Source organism: Mesoplodon bidens, assembly GCF_964165515.1.
Source record: "Mesoplodon bidens genome assembly, chromosome: 8".
Classification (NCBI taxonomy): domain Eukaryota; kingdom Metazoa; phylum Chordata; class Mammalia; order Artiodactyla; family Ziphiidae; genus Mesoplodon; species Mesoplodon bidens.
The window spans coordinates 82,801,642-82,823,222 of record NC_138165.1 but is presented as its reverse complement, the minus strand read 5'-3'; the positions used below and the strand labels follow the sequence as shown (position 1 = coordinate 82,823,222).

At 38.4% G+C, this 21,581-nt stretch overlaps 1 protein-coding gene across 2 annotated transcripts in view; it reads right to left on the bottom strand.

Moving 5' to 3' along the window:
- The window catches only part of PARD3B (par-3 family cell polarity regulator beta), a 1,049,764-nt gene that overhangs the window by 328,589 nt on the left and 699,594 nt on the right, over window positions 1-21,581 (bottom strand). For both annotated transcript variants that reach the window (XM_081242115.1, XM_081242116.1), the window contains exons 17-18: window positions 13,452-13,658; window positions 12,480-12,717 (exon numbers count right to left, since the gene is read on the bottom strand). In XM_081242115.1, coding sequence (XP_081098241.1) covers window positions 12,480-12,717; window positions 13,452-13,658 — 445 coding nt within the window. The remainder of the gene's footprint in view (window positions 1-12,479; window positions 12,718-13,451; window positions 13,659-21,581) is intronic.

Here is a 21,581-nt window from a genome sequence, read left to right as displayed (position 1 = left end):
GTTTAGATATTGAGACATCTTACTTTCAATATTTTTACTAAGGACACTGCTAATGGTTTAACCACAGTTTTATGGGATTCAGGGATGTTCTGGTTATTTAAAAGGAGCTTAGCAAATTTTATGTCACTTTAATAGAGCCCTACCACACTTTAAGGCAAGGTTGCATGTATCAAGAGAACACATCTGACTTGTTTACTGTGGTTATCTCCAAACTGAAAACAACACTTATTAGACAATCAATATTTGTTGTATGAATGAAAGATGTGTCAGGAAAAAAAAGAAATAAAAGATTGGTTGCTTACTCTCAACATGTTTGTTGTGTACTTAGCAGTGGCTTGGTCAATAGTATTGAATAAATTATTTCAAAAAAAAAGATTAGGGATTGCTCCACTCAACCTAAAGAAGCAGTTTGGAAAGAGATATTGAAAATCCATTTATTTAAAAAAGGCCTGGAGTTAGCTTTTTAGGCATGGTGAGGTAGAGAGGGGCTGGAGGGTATACAACTGAATTCTACCCATAATTACAGTCATAACCTTACAGTTTGGCTCTTAATCTTAAATCCTATTTTCATTGTTAATAATTTCATATTTGTGGGTCATCTTAATTAGATAGTAAATTTAAGTAAAGGGTTCATGTTGTATATCTTTTTCTGGGGTTCCCCAGAGTAGCATTTAATAGATACCAAAGTAATGAACTGACTGGCAAATTTTTTTCATATCATTTTAGATGGAAATTCATCCTTCCTACTGTTAAAGTACTTCAGGGAGGTCAATTCTACCACCTATTCAGAAACCTCATTCCAGTGCTTAACAAACATCTTCTTTTCTATATCTAACCTCATTTTCTTCTGACAGTGATTTTGGCCCATTTTCTCTAGCCCTGTCCTCAGTGGAGATGGTGAACAGCTGGTTACTATTACCAGTTAACTCATCCTTCAACCTTTTCTTCAAGCAGAAATTAAAAAAAAAATATTAACTCCCAATGCAGTTCACCCTCTTTCTTATTTTTGCACCACTTCCACTGTTTTCATTATTTTCAATACTATTATCTAGAATTACTAAAGGGCACAACACATTAATATCCAAATAAGTCTACTCCAATTAGCACACCATATAAGCCAGTCAATCAGCAAAAGCTTATTAAAGGCCAACACAGTGAAAAGCATCATGAGGAAGTCCCTTTGCTTAAAGGAATTTACAATCCCACTGAGGACGAGACAGACACGTAAAACCCAAACTAAAAACCGAGTCGGCCTGTGGGGAGTACTAACTGAGGAGACATGAACTATAGAGCTTTGATGAGAGAGACATGCAGGTCAAAGAAGGGCTCATAAGGAGATGGGGCTTAAGGTGGGTTCGGAGCCTGGCAGGACTCAGAGAAGGAAAGGAGGTTATCCTGAGAGAGGGCACCACCTTAGGGCTTCACAAACTTGTTTTGGGTAATAGTGAGTAATCTGGCTGGAGTGGTGAGTTTGCAGAAAGGGACAGGAAAAAACAATGATAGAAATATAAATTTGAATAAGAATATAGAGGGTATTGAATGCCAAATTAAATAATTTTTTTATAAGTTAGTAGTTCCCATATGGAGATTCCTGGGATTGGATGCAACAGAAACATCAGAGGGTCCCAGGCCCTAGCCTAGACCTAATGAATGAGAATCTCATAAGGTCCAGTGATCTATAGAGTTATCTGTAGATAACTCTAGAGTACAGTTGGATTTTTGAGAACTACTAGGTAATTGGGAATCATCTCAGCTCCTAGAGCAGAACACTACTAATATTTTAAGGATATTAGTGCTATGTATCGGGCATTTTTCATATATCGTCTAATGTACTATTAGGTAGATGCTATTATTATTATTCCAATTTCACAAAAGAGGAAACTGAAATACGGACTAGTTAAGTAGCTGCTGAAAAAATAACAGAGCTGGGATTTGAACCTAAATAGAATGACTCCAGAGGATCTGCCCTTTGCCACTGTGCTATATTGCATTTTAGGGCATGAGGTGTTCATTAAATATCTGATAACTGAATGAATGAATGATTGGTACCTCTGCCTGGGATGAACTGGAATGAAGGAAGGAAGAAAGCAGGCAAATCGGTTACGTGTCTACTGAAGTAATCTAGTCATAGGTAACAAAGACCATGATTAGAGTATGGCAGTGGAAATGGAAAAAAAAAAAAAGGCCCAGATGGAAGAGAACATTTTGCAAGTATCAGCAGGATTGCTGGCTGATGGAAGAATGAGAATGGAAAGAGGGAGGCATCCCAGATGTCACAGGATTCCTGGCAGTGCCTCAAACAGAATCAGGGAAGTCAGGATGAGCTCATGACTTAGATGGGTGAATGATGAATTAGATTTTAGACATGATGAAGCTGAGGTGAGGCCGGGCCACCGTGCAGAAATGACCGACAGCTAGCTGAAGAAACAAAACTGAACTGTCTCCAAAATCCTGATGGATGTTATTCAGCATGGTTGAGATAATAGTTCTAGATGTGCAACCCAGTAATATTTGTATATTTTTGTATCTTATACCTGTTTTTAATGCTTCTGGGAGGCCTCTTATTCTATGAGGAAAACGGATACAGTTATTATGCCAAAGGTTCAAGCCTTTTACCTTAATTATTAACCATCTCATGTTACTAAGTTGCTGTTTTATACGTTGACTTAAGACAGAAAAACCCAACGAATGGCGAAAATAAAGAACTATGGGTGTATGAAAGTATACATAGAATTATGGCTGGTGTCAGTGCATTTTTAAATGCTAACACAATGGTAGCAATGGTCAGGAGGGGTCTTGGTATTGTTATCAGTTCAAAGCCCATCTCCAGGAAGGCTGTTTCACTTCTCCACGTCTCGTTCTTTGCTATTTACCACATTCAACCCCCATGCATCTGGAAGATGGATGTTAGTGAATTACACTGAGGTTCTCAGATAAAAGGTGCAAAGTAAAGAACTAATTCCATTTTTCTTTCAAGCAACTTATTAAATCTATACATGTCATTATCTAATAGTATTAAGTAAACATCCTACAAGGACATGACATTGTGCTGGACATGGTACAAAGCAAATTAGGCAAATACAGTCTCAACTAGGAACTTATGAGTGTTTACATATATGAATAAAACTGTTATTAATGTGTTTTGCTATTTAATATGAGTATGCAAATGGGCCCATTAGGAAATCCTTTGCATTTTATTAATCCAGCATCTTAAATGATTATATTTCACCTTAGATGCTAATGAAGTTTATTTATGAATGTGTAGCTTCCACTTCAGTGCTTGTGAAAGTTCTTTTTAGCATATCAATTTCTTTAAAAGTTAAGCCAATTTTTTTTTCCACTGGACTTTTGTTCTGATCTGTTAACAAATCTAAACCTCATTATCCAAGAGAAGGAATGAGGTAAACAGGTCTATTCTTCTTCAGTGCTCTTTTGTAATTCACATTAATGATAATGGAAGCTATGCACACATATTAAGAGGAGAAGAGAACCCTAATTAAACAACTAGCCTTTTGGTTGACATTCTATGTGATAATTTTTTATTGTGATAAGTATGAGAAAATCATCTTGCTTTGGACAGCCATGAACAGAACTACCGAGTAATCAAGTTTACATAGGGTAGGAGGGGAAGGCTATGAACAGCCATCAGATTTTAAAATGATTTTGAAAACAAGCCACCCACACATTTTTATACTAATTAACTCATCAATGCCCCTCGCCCCTCCATTGAACACACACACACCTCCAAAAAAATAAAGAACGATAAAGAAACATTTGCAGACATGCTTGACAGCTGAAAAAAAAAAATTAAAGTCAGACACCAAACAAACTCTGCATGCTGGGCACCATAGCAGCTCATTTGTCTGCACTCAGCCTATCAGAGGAGTAGCCCATCTGTCTCTGGGTCGTCTTTTAGTTAAGAAATAAATGCCGACCAAGCAATCCTAAATTTGTTTGATCCAAATTTTAATCTATACTTTTTAGTTACCATACTTGCATCTCTCTCCATCATTTTATACCGCTTGTTCTATTCATAGAAGCTCCCTCTCCAATTCTTTGCATTCTGCTGTTCACAATCTATTCATATTATGAGGCTAATTTTCCCCTCTGGTGCTTAGCTACAAATGAACAAAAGCTAGGACGTATAATACATAAATATATAAATATTATCAGCTATCACACCACTGGGTTTAATGGAAGTCAATATCGGTATATTACACACTCTACTTTGCATTTCTATTATGGGCTCAACACTGCTGGTCATAAAAAGTAGCATTCTGAGTCCAGCCTTGTGATAGTAATAATGAAAAAGAAAGGGTCACTGCTCTTCCCAACTCAAATGAAAAATTAAAATTGCTAGGGCACTTAGCTCAAAGGAAAACTGGCAAATTAACAAAATGAAGAAACGAAATATTCATGGCTCATACTGTGGAAGAGAAAGTAAATCATTTAAGATGGACTGTGAGGTGAGAAAATTCAGTTACCAAAGAGGCAAAAAATGAGGATAACTAAATTCCAGTGTGTTTTCATCTTCTGTTTCTTTTCCTCTGCAATCATAGACAGCCGTGGACCAGGATGGATGGCTGCACCAGGAAGTAGCCTTTGACATGCAAATTTATTTTTTTGCCACAGTCATATATTTCTTTCAGACTCAATATCTGCAGCCATTTTACCCTGATCTGCAAGGCACTGTGTTTTCAATGTATTTCTATATCCAGCTAGAAGCTGAATTACAAACTTTGACCCACTTTGACTTTCATTTTTCATCTGAAATTTCATGTTTCCAACTGGCCTCTACTTCGTGAAACCAAGCAACTTAACGCTAGCCTGTGCTCGGCCTTTTGCCTTTGGGGAAATGACTGTTACAATTTCACTGGTCTGGTTACATTAGCTAGGTTACCCTTCATACACATAAAATTGAACATTTTACAACCACTATCTAGAAAGAGGTAATGACAGGCATGGCTGCATTATACTTATTGTACACGAGACCTATAAACCTATAACAGCCATTATGGGATCAAGGTAAAGAGCAGAAATGTAGGACAGATATGTCATGCTCCCTGGAGATTTAAGTATTCAGTCTATCTAACCTAATTTAAAAATCAAGTCAAAATGTATCTTTATGGGTAATGTATTATAAGACAACTTCCAAGGCAGTCCAATGAAATAACTCTGAGCCATGCATTAGGAATATCAAGTCCAAAACCCATCCATACCTTCTGGCCTGAAATACTGGGAGAAGGAAAAAAAAAAAAAAAAAAAAAGAAAGCAAAACAAAAAAACCTGATTCTCCATCTGAGTCCATTCTCCATTTGTATTCAGCAATAGAAAGTTTTACTGAATTAATTCAATAGAAAGTTTTTCATCACCAAGTGATGAAATAACCTTTGAAAATAGTTCATGGTTACATTTAGAACGGGGTGACCTGAAGTTTATAAAATATAAATGATTGAATGAATTTAGTTTTATCATTACTTCTTAGAGTTTACTATGCAAAATTGTCCAGGCTAAAGATAGCATGGCCACCTGAAATACATAATAGCAATTAGAGGAAAAGTAAAAAAATCAAAGCAGAAATTTAGTGGGCTCCAAGTGAAAGGCAATATCTGATGGTTGGCTGTCTGGGGTGGGGCCCCGAGGGAAGACAAGAGGGGAAGTCTACCAAGCCAAGCACCGCACTAATAGCTTTGCTCATAAAACTTCACAACTCGGAGAGGATGCGTTATTATCCCCAATTTACTGATGAGTAGACTGAGACTCAAAGGGATTAATGAAGGCCACAGAGCTTGCAAGGGGCAGATTTTCAATTCAGTTAAGAATTAATTTGGTGGTGGTGATGTCTGCGCTGTTTGTGGTGATGGTGGTGGATGAGGGTGTGTGTGTGTGTGTGTGTGTGTGTAGGAGTGTTCTTTTTAAAATAATTCACAGCAGATGTCATTATATAGAGTTGCCCTAGTTTCAATAAGATATATACAGGCAGATACCGCAGGTTCAGTTCCAGACTACGGCTGTGATAACGCAATAAAACAAGTCACACAAATTTCGTGGTTTCCCAGTGCATATAAAAGTTATGTTTATATTATACTGTGGTCTATTAAATGTGCAATAGCATTATGTCTAAAACAAGAATGTACGCACCTTAATTAAAAGATACTTTATTGCTAAAATATGCTATCCATCATCTGAGCCTTCAGTAAGTTATCTTTTTGCAATAGTAACACCAAAGAACACTGACCGCAGATCACCATAACAAATAAATAATAATGAAAAAGTTTGAACTACTGCATAAATTATGAAAATGTTACACAAAGACAAAGACATGAACTGAGCCAATGCTGTTGGAAAAATGGCACCAAAAGACTTGCTCGATGCAGGGTTGCCACAAAACTTCAATTGGTGAAAAATACAATATCTGCCAAGTAAAATAAAGTGAAGCACAACAAGATGAGACATGCTTGTAGTATATTTGAGCATAAAATGGATGAAACATAGATGCTTTATCATTTGCAAAGTTTAGAAATAAAAGTTGTTGCCTCTGTGTTTTAAAAAACACCTTTGTCATTAGGGTTCATGATTTCATTTTCAATGTAGAAACTGAACCAGTGTATTCCTGAGGTATACCTGCATTAGCTGAGTTAGGAAGAAATAATAAAGAATATCCAACTATTGGGCTGCGAGGAGCAGAGTTAAATATAAGCAGCTGCAAATCAAGTTCACCATTCAGATTACAGACCATGTGTCTTTAAAATGTTTACTTCAGGTATGAAGTATCATCACTTCAAAATGATACTTCAGGTATCATATATACTAAAACATACACAATTTGGGTTACCTCTTTGTTATAACTTTATGTGAAACTGGTTTAAAAATAATCTTCCCATATTCATATGCTGCAAAAATGAAAAAAAAAAAAACAGGAATAAGGTGATTTGGCATTAGTACCCCAGTGTGCTAAGTTCTGATAACATATCTGCTGGAAATTCAGTGTAGCCTGTGCAGATGCACACTATATCAGGCTGATAGCCAGTTACTGAGGGTGACATGACACCATCCCTTCTGATTCTACCTTCTTCATAGCACCTACTAGAGCCTGAAAGAATCTCATTTATTTTGAGTGAGTTGTTTATTCTCTCTCCCTCACTGGAATATAAATTCCATAAGAGCCATGGCCAGGAGGTCTTGCTCAGCATCATATAAATTGACTTTTGATTCCCTCGAGTTGTATCCTAGGCAAACATCGCACCACTCCCTGGGAAATGCGTTGTTATAGGTTACGTGTTTTGTTTTTAGTTTAAACTCGCCACAAGAAATTCAAAAGTCTTTGATTTTTTTCTTCCTTTGTGAAGATAAAAGAAGTACCATTAAAGCAGAGATATACTGCTGTATGCCCAGTGCCTAGAACAGTGCTTGATGCAAAGCAGGCCTTCAATAAATGGTGTTTTTGGAGGGGTTTGAACTTCACCCTTTGGCTGCAAGAAGCCACCGGTGGTCTTTTCTACAGGGTAGTGTCATGAAGAATACAGGAAACACATAATGGAAAAATGTAAGCATCTTGATCCTCTAAAATTGTCTTTCAACAGCAGGTAAAACAGCATACAGGGAAACTACCAAAGTTGGTAGGTTCTTAAGCTGTGTATTTTTCAATATACAGTAATTCAATAATTTCAATATACAATAATTCATGGCCTGTGTAAGAGCCATAGTTGAATCTGCCAAGAGGTAATTCTGCAATCAACAAAACATACGCATACTGGAATCAGATGACAAATGTAAAGATAGGAACTAATGAGACCCCTTCATCATTTTTTCAAAACGATAGGAAGTAGGCTAAATTAACTGAGCAAAACTGTGCTACTACATGTCATAAACACAAAAGCGGCCAGTGAATATCAGAAAAGCGCACTACACTTAGCTTCCCACAAGCAAGAGCAAAGCCACATCCAACTCCTCGAGATCCTTAGAGCAATCAATCTTTTTTAAACAAGAAACTAAGTCAATAGCGTCTGAGCAACAGATGAGAGTTAAAGAAAAATCTGTTGGCTAATGGTAACAGCTATTGTGTTCTCTGTTGTTGAAAATGTGCATGTAGCAGCATCTCTGATACGCTCACAAACTCAGATGCAAAAGGCTATGGAAAACAGTTGCTATTTTTACACTGGAGATAAAATCAAACACCACCTTTCGGATCTTCATTTTGCTTAAGTAGTACAAGGAAACAAAATCCAAATTGCTAGATGTCTCAAGGATCTAGGACCTGTGATTTCTACCAGAGGAAAACACAGCAAATACTGGATGACAACAGGAAGAGCCAGCTCTGTATTCTGGGCAGTGGAGAATGAACCTGCCAAGTCCCATCAACTGAAATCAAATACAAAGTTCAGGCTTACTTTAGTAATATTCTAGAAAATGGGATATGTGAAGCCCTAATAGTTTTTATATATCCAGACCAGTCAAATCCTTATAGTTTTCTTCTTTAACTCCTTAAAGAGGGTGTTTTTTTACCTTACAAATTACTCTGATATTATAGAAGTATTAATAATTATGATAATAGCTATATGGTTTTCTATTGATGATGCAAAATTTGCTACACACTTAGTGGCTTAGACAACAGAAATGGGCTGAAATTAGGGGTTGGCAGGCTGTGCTCCTTTCTGGAAGCTCTCCAGAAAGAATCCATTTCTATGCTTTCCACCTTCTAGAAGCTGCCCACAGTCCTTGGTTTACAGTCCCTCCAGTCACATATTGTATTTCTCTGTACCTTTCTTCCATAGTCACATCTTCCTCTTCCACTTCTAAGGCCCCTTGTTATTACCTTGGGCCACAGGGGCAAATTCAGGATAATCACCTTATCTCAAGGTCAGCTGAAGAGCAACCTTAATCCCACGTGCAGCCTCAATTCTCCTTAGCCATGCAGTATAACATACTCACAGGTACTGCAGAGTGGGACATGAACATTTTTAGGGAGGCCATTATTCTACTTACTGCAATAATTTACATTTATTGAATGTTTGTTACTTGCCAGGCACTGTTCTAAGCAAGTTACTTGTAATTAAGCAACTATAATTCTCATAATAATAGTAGATTCTATTGTTATTCCCATTTTTCAGATGACACAGAAAGACATTAAATATTACAATAACTTGCCCAATGTTACCTAGAGAGAAAGCACAGAAACCAGGATTGGCATCAGAGTTACACATACAGAGTCTGCATTTTTTTTTTTTGCGGTACGTGGGCCTCTCACTGTTGTGGCCTCTCCCATTGCGGAGCACAGCCTCTGGACGCGCAGGCTCAGCGGCCATGGCTCACGGGCCCAGCCACTCCGCGGCATGTGGGATCTTCCTGGACAGGGGCACGAACCCGTGACCCCTGCATCGGCAGGCGGACTCTCAACCACTGCGCCACCAGGGAAGCCCCCAGAGTCTGCATTTTTAACCTCTGAACTCCATGACTGAAAAGGTGACTCTCATCTAAATATACTGCAGTTGCATGTTATCATTATTATCAGGCATGATTATCTAATAGCAGTCATAATAGTTACCCAGAATAAGGGCAAGTTTAAAATTTTAAATGGCAAATGGAAATACAGAGTCTAAAGAGACCACCAGGAAAAACACCGGTTTTTGAGAGATATGTCCACTGATGTTGAAGTTATTTGTGTCCGTAAATGTCACTTTGTAGTTTCAAGGTCATATGTATGTACACACACACACACAAACATGGAGAGAGAGAGAGAGAGAGAGAGAGAGAATATATATATGAATAACAGATATGGAATAGAACTTTCCATTTCTGTCTAAAATTTCAGTGGAACATCCCAAACTGAGAACATGTGATGACAAATACCACAAAGCATTCTTAAGACAGACATCTCCTAACAGTTTAGTAAGAGGTGCTAAACTGGCCCATCAACTATCACCTCCCATCACTCACCTTCAGCCCAGGGAACAGAAGGGTAGAGATTGGGAAATGGATTTTCTTTGCTGGGAAATTACAGGAGTAAAGGAAGTAGTGGAAAGAGGCGCTTCCTCATCTCACTCCCAACAAAATAAGTGAGGGGGCAACGAGAAGATCCCTCAGAAAATGTGGAGGTAATTGTATAAAAGGAGACTGATATCCCATGCTGTACCTGTTTGCTTGGTGATCTGGAGATGCCAGGCTGGTTGGGGGATCTCTATGGCAGGTGAGGAGAAATGGGAACAGTGGGAACAGGCTGCACTTCTATCATTTGGAGGGGCAGGAGTTCAGTAATTCTAGTGAGCCAAGCAGACGCTCTAGAAGGAAGTTGGACGAAAGCTACCTAAAGCTGACATCATCAAAGAAGTCTACCAGCTGGGTAAGGAGGCTCCAGAGTTGTGCTCCCTGAGGTCAAAGGGTCTTAGGAAGTCAATGGAAAAATAAATCTCCTATACCAGTGATTGGTGCAGTAAGGAGCCCCCTGAAAAGTCCACAGAAGTGGCCCACAAAGAGCCCCAACTGCCAGATTACACCAGATACAGGCCTTTGTTTTAATAAAGATCAAGGCCTTTGTTTTTTGTTTATTTGTTTGTTTCTTCTTCTAGATACTCATATATCTTTATTTTGATCATACTACATTTAAGAAAAGTTTTCTCTTAAATATTTTGACTCACAGTATGTTTAGTTCTTTTTTTTTTTTACATCTTTATTGGAGTATAATTGCTTTACAATGGTGTGTTAGTTTCTGCTTTATAACAAAGTCAGAAAGAGAAAGGCCTTTGTTTTAATAAAGATCAAGGCCTTTGTTTTAATAAAGTCCTTCCCTTCCCTTTGTCCCAGAGACAGAGAACCAGAAGAATGTGGAATCCTGCACACTGTAGGGCCCTCACTAGGGTTGAGCCCTGAGGGGCAGGAAGAAGCAAGCGTTGATAAACATCAGATGGTGCATGTTAGCCCCCGACAAAGAGGGTGTTTTAACATCCAGAAGTGACCAGAAAGCCATCAGCCAGAAAACTGAGATGTCATCAAATCGTGGACATTCTGACAACCCCAACAGGGTGTACTTGAAGGTAGCTGTAGGAGAAGAAAGAGTTGTTTTCTGATTGCACCCTGCTGAGCTATGCCTACTCAATGGACTGACCGCCTATGACATCTTGTCTCTCAATCCCACTGAGTTAGGCGGCAGTATACTAGCCTCCTTTTGAAAGTGAGGAAAGCAAGGCTCAGGGAAGTTAAGTAACATGTGCGATGCCCAGCAGCTCGTGTATGAGGGTCATGGGTTCAGATCAAGGCCCTCTGACTCCAGATGCGATGACATCTCCACTGCACCTCACTGCCTCTGACGACTAATGTGGCCACAGACCTGGCCATGGGCACACCTAGAATCATGGGGGGTGGAGTGGGAGTGGGGTTGTGGTTCATCTAACCTGTCTTCTCTAATTCAAAGGCAGTGTTCTAGAGGTCACAGTTGAGGACTCCCTCACCTCTTGCTTTCCCTATGTTGATGGAAGAAGCATTTTCTTTATCCACATTATGCTTTGGTAGCAAGGGCTATAGGTGTTGCCCATGCCTCTACCAGGTGTTGGCTTTTCTTTGACATACATTTATGACAGCTTCCTGTCATCGCCATGAGCATCAGGAGCCAACCAAGAGGCTCCTCCTGCCTCTGCAGGAAAGGATCAACCACAGTCAGCAGGTAAGACTTTTAGGCATCTACATATGACCCAGCAATCCCACTCCTGGGCATATATCCAGACAAAACTATAATTCAAAAAGATATATGCATCCCAATGTTCAGAGTAGCACTATTCACAATAGCCAAGACATGAAAACAACCTACATGTCCCTCGACAGATGAATGGATAAAGAAGATGTGGTACATATATATGATGGAATACTACTCATTCACAAAAAAGGAACAAAATAATGCCATTCGCAGCAACATGGATGCAACTAGAGATGATCATACTAAGTGAAGTAAGTCAGAAAGAAAAAGACAAATACCATATGATATCACTTATATGTGGAATCTAAAATATGACACAAATGAACTCATCTATGGAACAGAACCAGACTCACAGACATAGAGAACAGAACTGTGACTGTCAGTGGGGTGGGGGGAGAGTGGGGGAGGGATGGATTGGGAGTTTGGGATTAGTGGATGTAAACTATTATATATAACATGTATAAATAACAAAGTCCTACTGTATAGCACAGCAAACTATATTCAATATCCTGTGATAAACCATAATGGAAAAGAATATAAAAAAGAATGTATATGTGTGTGTGTGTGTGTGTGTGTGTGTGTGTATAACTGAATCACTTTGCTGTATAGCAGAAATTAACACAACATTGTAAATCAACTATAATTTAAAAAATGATTTTTAGGCATCTAGCTGAAGAGGAGGGAAAGCTTGCATTTTCTTTTTTGAATGCACACAAATGAGTGATTTCATCAGCAGAAACAAAACAAAATAAAACAAAACCATCCCAACCTTGCCTTCAAAGCAGGTCCCTACCTCAGCATGGCACCAAATCCCTTCCTCTTTATTTTCCTTTCTGGATCTTCATTTCCCTCTTTCTGCTTTTTCACCTTGACTTTGAATTTGCCCTTTTCCTTCTTCTTCTCCTTTTCTTTCGGTTTTTTGACTTTCCTGGCTTTATTTTCTGCATTCTCTAGCTCAGAGTTCCCCTGAGGGGCAGATTCATAATTCAGAGCTCCTTGGCCAGAGTGAGAGCTCTTATCAGACAGACCATCTGTACAGAGAAAAAAATCAATACACATGGTCAGGGGCACTTACTGTTAGTATCTCAAGAAAAGTTAAAATGTAAAATACAGGATAATGAATAAAGGCACTCCGGAATTCTACCCTGCCATGAGGCTACGTGTACCCTTTGAAGAGACAACTGCCTAAATACGGTTACTTCGAGCAAGGTTTGCTGCTGGTAGTGGGGGACATTGGTTGCTTAGCCAGTAGTATAAAAGGTTTGATATGTGATGAAACACTGATCTCTCTGAAAGCAGCTTGTTAACCTTGATCAGCTCAGAACGCTGACGTGCTGGGAAACAAACAGGGTGAGTTTATTTCCAGGAGAAGTTTTTGAGTTCAGCTATAACCGGACCGCTTCTACCCAATTAAACCAGTCAGTCCTCGGGTTGAGGCTGCATCTAATGACTTGAATAATAATGTCAAGAGATGCATACTTAGTGCTCCTACCCTAAGGGTAAATGACAGTTGGTCCTTGTAGGAAATTGAAGGAGAATATTTCTTTGGCGGTTGCACTGTAAAATAAATCACATGTTGCGTTATCCAGTTCCATGTTCGCTAAGCCAAAGGGCAAAACATATCAGGGAAATGAATTACTTTTAATATCAAAAATATAATTGTGACCTTAAATCACTCTTCTCTGTAGTTAAGCACCCATTCTTGCCTATGATTCGCAGATAATAAGGAGAGGAAGAAACCATTTCAGCAAGCTCGTTGCCCTACCAGCTTCTAGTTCTTCGGGTCCATCGTAAGATTTGTCAATGGCTGCTCGGAAGCTCTCGTTGCAGCCTCGGCCACGGACCACGTGAGCCCGGGGCCGGTGGAAGGGAAGTTCGTTCTTCCTGACCTCGGCAACTGCAGTCTGCAGGCTCTCCAAGGAGCTGGACTTTTTCAAACCCAGAGTTGGACCGAAATCTTTGCTTGGTGAGTCTGGAAGAAAAAAGGGCACAAGGTCACCCTTCCCCTAATGAGGCAGCGGGGTGGAGTGGGAAGGCTTGTTGTTGTTCTATCTCAAAAAGGGAGGAGGGGGGTTAAGCGGGTGGGACTTGGTGTTAAACCCCAGCGTTGCCACTTTTTGTGACTTTGAGCAAGTACTTTGACTTCTCTGAGCCTTAGTTTCCTTTTCTATAAAGTTGTGGGAAGATTTAAAATGATATGTCATACATAGAAATAAATATGCATGCATATATATATATGCACATGTGCACACACATATACATGACTTTGAAAGGCTATAGCAGTCTGTAGAGATTATATGTATGAGGGGTGTATATGCACACACACACAGCTGCACATACATACAGAGCACCTAACAGTGTTTCACAGTTCTCATTCCAAGCACTCCCCTACATTGTAGCTTTTATTATCTCCAACATTGTTTTTATAATTATTAAGTAATGTATTATGCACAAAAATCAAAGAGCATTGAAGTGACTGTAATTTTTATGATTAAACACTTTACCATACTCTAGCACTCTTACTGTATGGTGAATGCAATTTTTTTAGTTGACAAAGCAAAGCAAGAAAGAAAACAACTTTTCTGTGTCAGTGCTTACTGTTCCAAATGTATTTCTATTTGGGTATCTAGGAAAGAGGTAGTTTTCTTTATATGATATAATATTCCAAAAAAAAAAAAAACTAGGTGAAGTTGAATAATGTGTGTGCTGATATGTAATATTTTTCATTTGCACTGTTTGTCTTGCCCTGTCACCTGCCCCTTTTCACCCATGCCTTGACCCCCATTCCCACCCACAGCCAGGCCCCTAGTTGTCTGTAACAAGATTAGGCTATATAAATACCAGCAGCACAAGGATTATTTTAAAGATGGAGGGAATTCTAGCAGGGCTCTTTTCCACCAGGGCCAAAGCTCATGATCCTCTCCAGGTACAAAGATTACTGTCATGAAGGGGTTACATGTGCATTTCTGGAAATAAACTACTTTGCAGTTTTTTAGTAGATACAGATGGAGTTCATATTAAGGACTGTGTACATACAGTACCTACTTCAATGCCTAGCATATAGTAAGGCTCAGTAAACAGCCCTATCTTTTCTTACTATGATCAGTATTTTTGCTTCTACCAATGCTGCCATCAGGAACATTATCACTAGGTAATACAAGGAATACAAAAGAAGTACAACAAAGGTATAATGACTATATAGATATATAGACACGCATAAAGTTAAAACAACAAAACACACCCTCCATATATTGTGAATATGTTAAAAATAGTCAAAATAATGACAATAATGCTAATAACTAATAATGCAGAGAGTGCTTAGCCCTGTTCTAAGTGCTTTACCTAACTTACCATAGTCCTTACAGTTGTGCAACTGCCAAAATTGTTCCCATTTTACAAATGAGGAAACTGAGGCACTGAGCAGATAAATACCTAGTCTGAAGATACACACTTAATAAGCTTCAGAGCTGGGAACTGTCCTCAGGCAGCCTATTTCCGCCTTTTCTGCTCTGTATTGTCTAAAGTTGTACTTGGCCTCCACCCTCTACTTGACGATGGTCAAGCTACTTAAAATGGCCTCTAGTTTCCTCATCTGTAAAATAAGACCCTGAGCCTAATCAAGCAGACAAAATGCAAAAACTGGATGTTGTTTTACAGTTTCATCATTAACTTACAGGAGGCAATTTTGCACTTTGAACAATATACATGATGACAATAAACATTACATTTTATAGGCAACAGTGCATCATTAATAAATGCAACAGAGATGGGACTAAGCAAAAAAATAATAATATAAGAAACTTCAGGGACAAATTTCAGGTGCTACTTGCAAACCATAAATAGTAAGAATACATCATTACTAAATCCAGAAAGAGGCATATTTCTTATAGTCCCAGGAAGGAAGGTAAGTGGAAGAAACAGAAATTGAATAAGATCATTTCTGACAAGAAAACAAAAAGCAACATAGAGGCTCAGGGTATTAAAGCAACAGTAAAAGCTTCAGAGTTTACAGAAAATCTTTTACACCATCACTCCCTAGGGATCTGACATGAAGTTTGGTGAAAACATGAAGATGAAAACTATCTGAGAAAGCCTAGTTGCTCTGTCAACAATAGTAACCATCTTTTATTTATTAATTGCCATTCAGGAGATTATATTAGAGCCCAAACTGTAAGTATTCACGTCAACCTTTAGCAATAAATTCTGGGGAACATGAAAGTGAATAAATCATCCAAGACATAAGGCACGTTATGTAAAAGGAGCTCATCTAAAGCTCAGCAAGAAGTCATATTTGAGAAGGAACAAATACACTGTTACTCATTCAAAGCAAACTGAACATTAAGGATTCATGGGCTTTGCAGGATTAATAGAGCCAGCAAGTAATTCACTTTACATAAACAGAAGTCACAAATTAGAAGTGTCAACTAATGTTGGCCAAAATTATAACCTAGCTCTACTGGATGCAGTACATAGTAAAACTAAAAGCAGAAAGGCGATTGAGTCTTGGTTACCAATGTGGACTCAGGGATTTTCAGTCTTGAAAACAACTTTTTATTTATTTCTAGGGAGTAAACAGGATATAGTGGTGGAAAAAAAAAAAAAAAGACTGATGTTAGAGAGGAGAATCTGAAATCAGGAAAGTCCTTACCAGGACTTACAGGTGCACTGAACTGACTGAATTGAATCTCCACATGAAAAGGACCTTGACTAGAGTTCACATTTCCTTTACATGTCCAAGGCTTCTGAGGGAAGGTCCAGGTTACGGGTTCCGAGGGACTATTATGTCAACTGATGGCATCAGCACTAAATGTCAACAAAACACTTGGAATAAAGCGTTTTACTACACAAAGATCCTAAGTGGGCACAATAAATTGTCACAGTCAGTCCCCCTTCCGTACCCCTATCCTCACCAGTTCCAGCTTAGGTTGCCATTGCGTTGGAAATTCTGTAGCTTTCAGAATGGGAAGATTCACTATTTTTAGCCTAACCATTTATACAAATCATGTTGTTTTCTAGGCTCCCACTACAAGTAGAGGTTTCTCTGAAGGGATAATATAAAGTTCTATCCTACTGAAGTCATCCCCAAGAGTGATGAGTCCTCACATTTTCACCTGTAGCTGATGTGGTATTGACTGTGGCTGATTTTAAGCAATTATCTGAGAGAGTAATCTTTGAATACCACGTGTTATCAGTCACAAGGTGGTCTGTGTCCAAATTTGAGCATTTACTTGTCCCATTTTGAGTATCCACAGAACTAATCTGAATATGATTTTTCAATAGCTTCCAGGCCAGTTTAGGTTAGTTGCAAATGCCAAGAAATAAATCTTTTCACAAACTTTACTAGCATGACTTTATTTTTTAAATTTATGACTTCTGTGTTCAGTGACCATGTTCTCTAAGATCCAGATAAACTTATCTTCCTGTCAGAAACATGAAGTTGACATTCACAAATTTCTTGAAACAAATGATACAACGTTTATCAAAGGTACTAAAAGAGGGATCTTGCGTGATAAAAGTTATCCTCAAAATGGTATAATGAAAATATGCTTAATGTTCCACGTGCCAAATTTTTCCTTAAAGTAAAAGTCTCATAAAGAACCATTACAGAAATAATTGTTTTCAAAGATGCTACAGCATTTTTGAAGATTGACCTGTTCCCAAATGAAGGATTGGCTTGACTTGGTCCTGGAAGCCTTCCCCATACAGAGTCTAGGGACATTTCAGGGCCACGTTTTCTGGCTCCACCAACCCTCAGACACATCCACTGTTCCCCACCATCCAGAAAAATACTGTGTTATGAAGAAACTGAACACTCCAGTCTAAAGACTTAAAGGATTCTGCCACCATTTCTCCCATGTGCATGAAACAAGTGGGGAGAAGGGTAGTACAGAGCTACTGTCAAGGTGGAGAGGGATCTCTATAAAACGGAGTCAAAACACTGAGAAACCATTGCCCCAGCCTTTCTAGGTAGAAAATCCCATTTCAACATACTATAAAACAAAAAGTCCTTCCTGGAGGATTGTTTGGATGTGGACCTCAGTTTTTCTGACCCAGTCTTGGGTTCCTGCCTCTGCCCTATAGCTGAGAACTGCTGTTGGTTCCCTGCAAGGCAGGTGATTAGAATAATAGAGAATAAAACGGTCTAGAGAGTAGTGATTAATAGTGAATGGTGAAGTGGAGAGACTGTGGGACATCTAACACCCTCCCACTCTGCCACTTATTTCTTGAGTTATTGACCTTCCTGTGCTTCCGCCTCCTAATCTGTAAAATTTGGATAAGACGAGTATGGAAGCGTGCTTGGCACGTAATAGGGACTCATAAAGCATTAGTGACGATGATTGTCACTGGTGCTTTTGTATCAACTCTAAACACTTGAGTAAGTGGAGGTCTAGCACAATTTATTTGGTTCAATCTGCCACTGCATTTTAAAATACAACTATTCCTTCTGCAAGAAGCTGAAAAGGGCTCTATAAATAAATACCATCCTTCCTTTTTTTATTCAAAAGTTAAACTGACTTTTTTTCCCCAAACAACTCCTTACAGCTTTTTCTTCTGAAATAAGGTATATATATCCATCTGTTCATCACATATAGAGGCTATTCTTGGGAAGATTAATAGTGGAGTCTTGGATGCCCTTCCCCTTAGGTTATAATCATTTAATTAGTCTGAGATTTCATTGGCAATGTTTGAACTTCCCATTCTAGCATTAAAATCTTGCAATAAAAGAATGCCTTAATCCAGAAGACCAGTAATTGGATCTTCCATTATTGATGAGATTGCTTCCAATACATTCTTATTAAAACATAAAGAATTATTTGGGGGAAGGTATTCACTTTCATATACATGGTGAGGTTTCCTCCACGCTAGAGCTTTATAATTAACAAATACTCATGATAAATGAACAATAAATAATGTATTAATTTGCAAATTTCAATAACATTGATGGCCCTCAAGGCACTAAGTGAAAATTAATTATGTTAGAGCCCCTCCCCCTAAAATAAAGGAATTGTGCGCAGGAGTAAACTGGGGATCAAAATGATTGCAGGGCTTCCCTGGTGGCGCAGTGGTTGAGAGTCCGCCTGCCGATATAGGGGACACGGGTTCGTGCCCCGGTCCGGGAAGATCCCAACATGCTGCGGAGCGGCTGGGCCCGTGAGCCATGGCCGCTGAGCCTGCGCGTCCGGAGCCTGTGCTCCGCAACGGGAGAGGCCACAGTGGTGAGAGGGCCACGTACCGCAAAAAAAAAAAAAAAAAAAAAAAGATTGCAATGCTATCCGGGGGACACAGCATGAAACTTGAGAAGGCCATGAATTCGTCAAGAAAGCTTGCTTTCATTAACAATTTGGCCTTGCTATATTATGAGCAATGAACTTGGGCAAATACAATAGAAATGCTTTACTTGCTTCATGGGGAGTTGTGATGTGAAATTAATAGCCTTAAAACTCTTTGAATGAAAAATTATTACAACTTCCAACTAGGAAGTCACAACACCACTTTATTCTCCAACACATCTCGCTGTCTTTTTATTTCAGATTACACTTACTGAAAATTTTGATTTTTTTTTAGTAGTTTCCCCTAGAGGCAAAATGTCTTATGTGCTTTAATAGATATCACTGCAAATCCATTAGCTCAAATTCCCCATCATATCCAAATGTATAATTTCCCAAATTATGTTATCTGTTAACTGTGTCCATAAGGGGCCTAATTACCTTCTTGCCTATCTCAGTATTGCAAATACTGATCATCATTCCAAGCTTATCACAGTGCCCTGTTTCCTATTCATGTACCATAGGGCATAATGTATCTGGTTTATACATTACCTGCTGTCATTTGGATCTCAGTTCTTTTACTGGCAATCTCCAAGTACTCTAGGAACAGAGTTTTGTTTCCTTTAAAAATCTCGTATATCCCAGGGTCTTTTATCATTTCCTGAAATTCGTGTCAAAATGTTCAATAATGAACTTCTCATTAATATTCATATATTTGCATAATCTCTCCTACTCTGTCTCCAAACATTGTCTATTTTAAAGTGAAAAGATATAGAGAAAATTACGGGAAGATTAGGTGAACAAATACAACAAATGCTTTGATTATAAGTGTGGGCATGGCCCTCCAAGTGACTTTAAATCTCTGCTAAGTGTTGCTGTACACTTTAATTTTCTTCACTAAAAATTCCCTCTTTTATAAATTGAAAGTCAAAATCTGATGCCATATTTTGGTTTCTTTCCTGCACTCAAATTATATCCCACAAATGTAATGAATAGTGAATTTATTACACCAAAATATTCTCATGACACTTTTTTGTCTTTTTCTTTTACTCTTTAGTTTGTGGATAAGAAAATGGACTCTGTGGTTCAATTCAGTAGGGAAACTCTTTTTCAAAATATATTTACAACCATATCTCTGGGTAGGTTCTGTTAAGGCAACTGACGGACTCAAACCTAATGCCAATAGACTAGTTTGTTATAATCTTTTGTTTTCCCTCTCTCTGCCTTATCAGGATAACTCCACTGGGTCAAAAACACCACCACCACCACCACACTAACTGGCATTCAAGCTAATAATGGATTTAAAAATTACATAAATAACATTGGTTTCTGGAAGGGAAATGTGGCTACTTAAAGGAGAAAAAAAAACCCTTTTATTATTTAAGTTAGAGGGGGAAAAAAAAGACTCACTTGAGAGTCAAATAAACTGACTAAAGAGGCCAGCTTTCCTACCTGTGGAATGGGATCAATAGGACTGATGAATGCCACCTACCATTTTCTTAATCTTGTTGATCTTTGTATTGTCAGCACAGAGAAGTACTAAATAAATATTTGTTGCAGGAATAAAGGAAGGTGCAAGGAAAGGGTGGTTACAGGATGCAGACGGCCCTGTTCTCCAGCGCCGTGAGGCTGAAGGGAGTTTATGGGGAGAAACACACCTCACGATTGCTTCACGCCCTCAAAGCCCACACACAGCCTCCTGTTCTTCGTTAATATGACCCTTACGTTTTTTTTGTGTCATTTCCAAGGATTTAATAATTTCTGCCCTACCTATACTTACTCACTCATCTTCTCTATGTTTTGTCTTTTTCTACGACTCATTCCTTTTGCTTAACTTCTCTGTGATATTAGCCTTTTCTGCTATTTTCCCCTCCTTATGTGCACTTTGAATAGTCTTATTTGTACCCACTGCCAAAAACACCTTTATTTGTCTTCCAGCTCTTCCTTGTATGTCTTGGTAACAGGCTTTTCATTCTGAACACAAATTGTTTCAGTGATTTTTTTTTTCCCTCCTCATTCTTTTTACCACTTATTCTTTGTACGGCTTGCTTCAACAGCACCTCTTTCTTCTGCTTTTGACTGTCGAGCGGTTTATATATTATACAGCGTGGGTTGTATAATGCCATACTCTCAAGATAAAGTATACTAAAAAGGATTCTAATAAGTTTCTTTAAAAACCATTAGCATAACAAAAAAGTCAAACTGATTGATTTCTTGGATGGTATCCACATGAAGACATTTTTACAGGATGTAGTGTAAACTGGATACCTCTATTTTTTTAGGGCCAAAAATTATTTTTATAATTTTTGCTTTATTCTTTTCTCCCCTTTTTATAGCTAACTGACTGCACTAAAAGGAAAAAACAAAACAAAACTTTGAATTTTCAATTACTCAGTATTTCCAGAAATGATAGAAAGTAAGGTTTTTCAGTTTTGAATAACAATAATATATAATATGAATATTCAGTAATATGAATAGCAATCTCTTAAGAGATATGCTTTAACCTAGGTTTCAATCTACCGTTAGAGTGTTAAGCCAAAATCAAGTCAGCCATCAATGAGTGTTTACTGAGTATTTTGTGTCACTCAGAACTGTGCTAGGTCTTAAGAGGAATAGAAGGCAAGTGT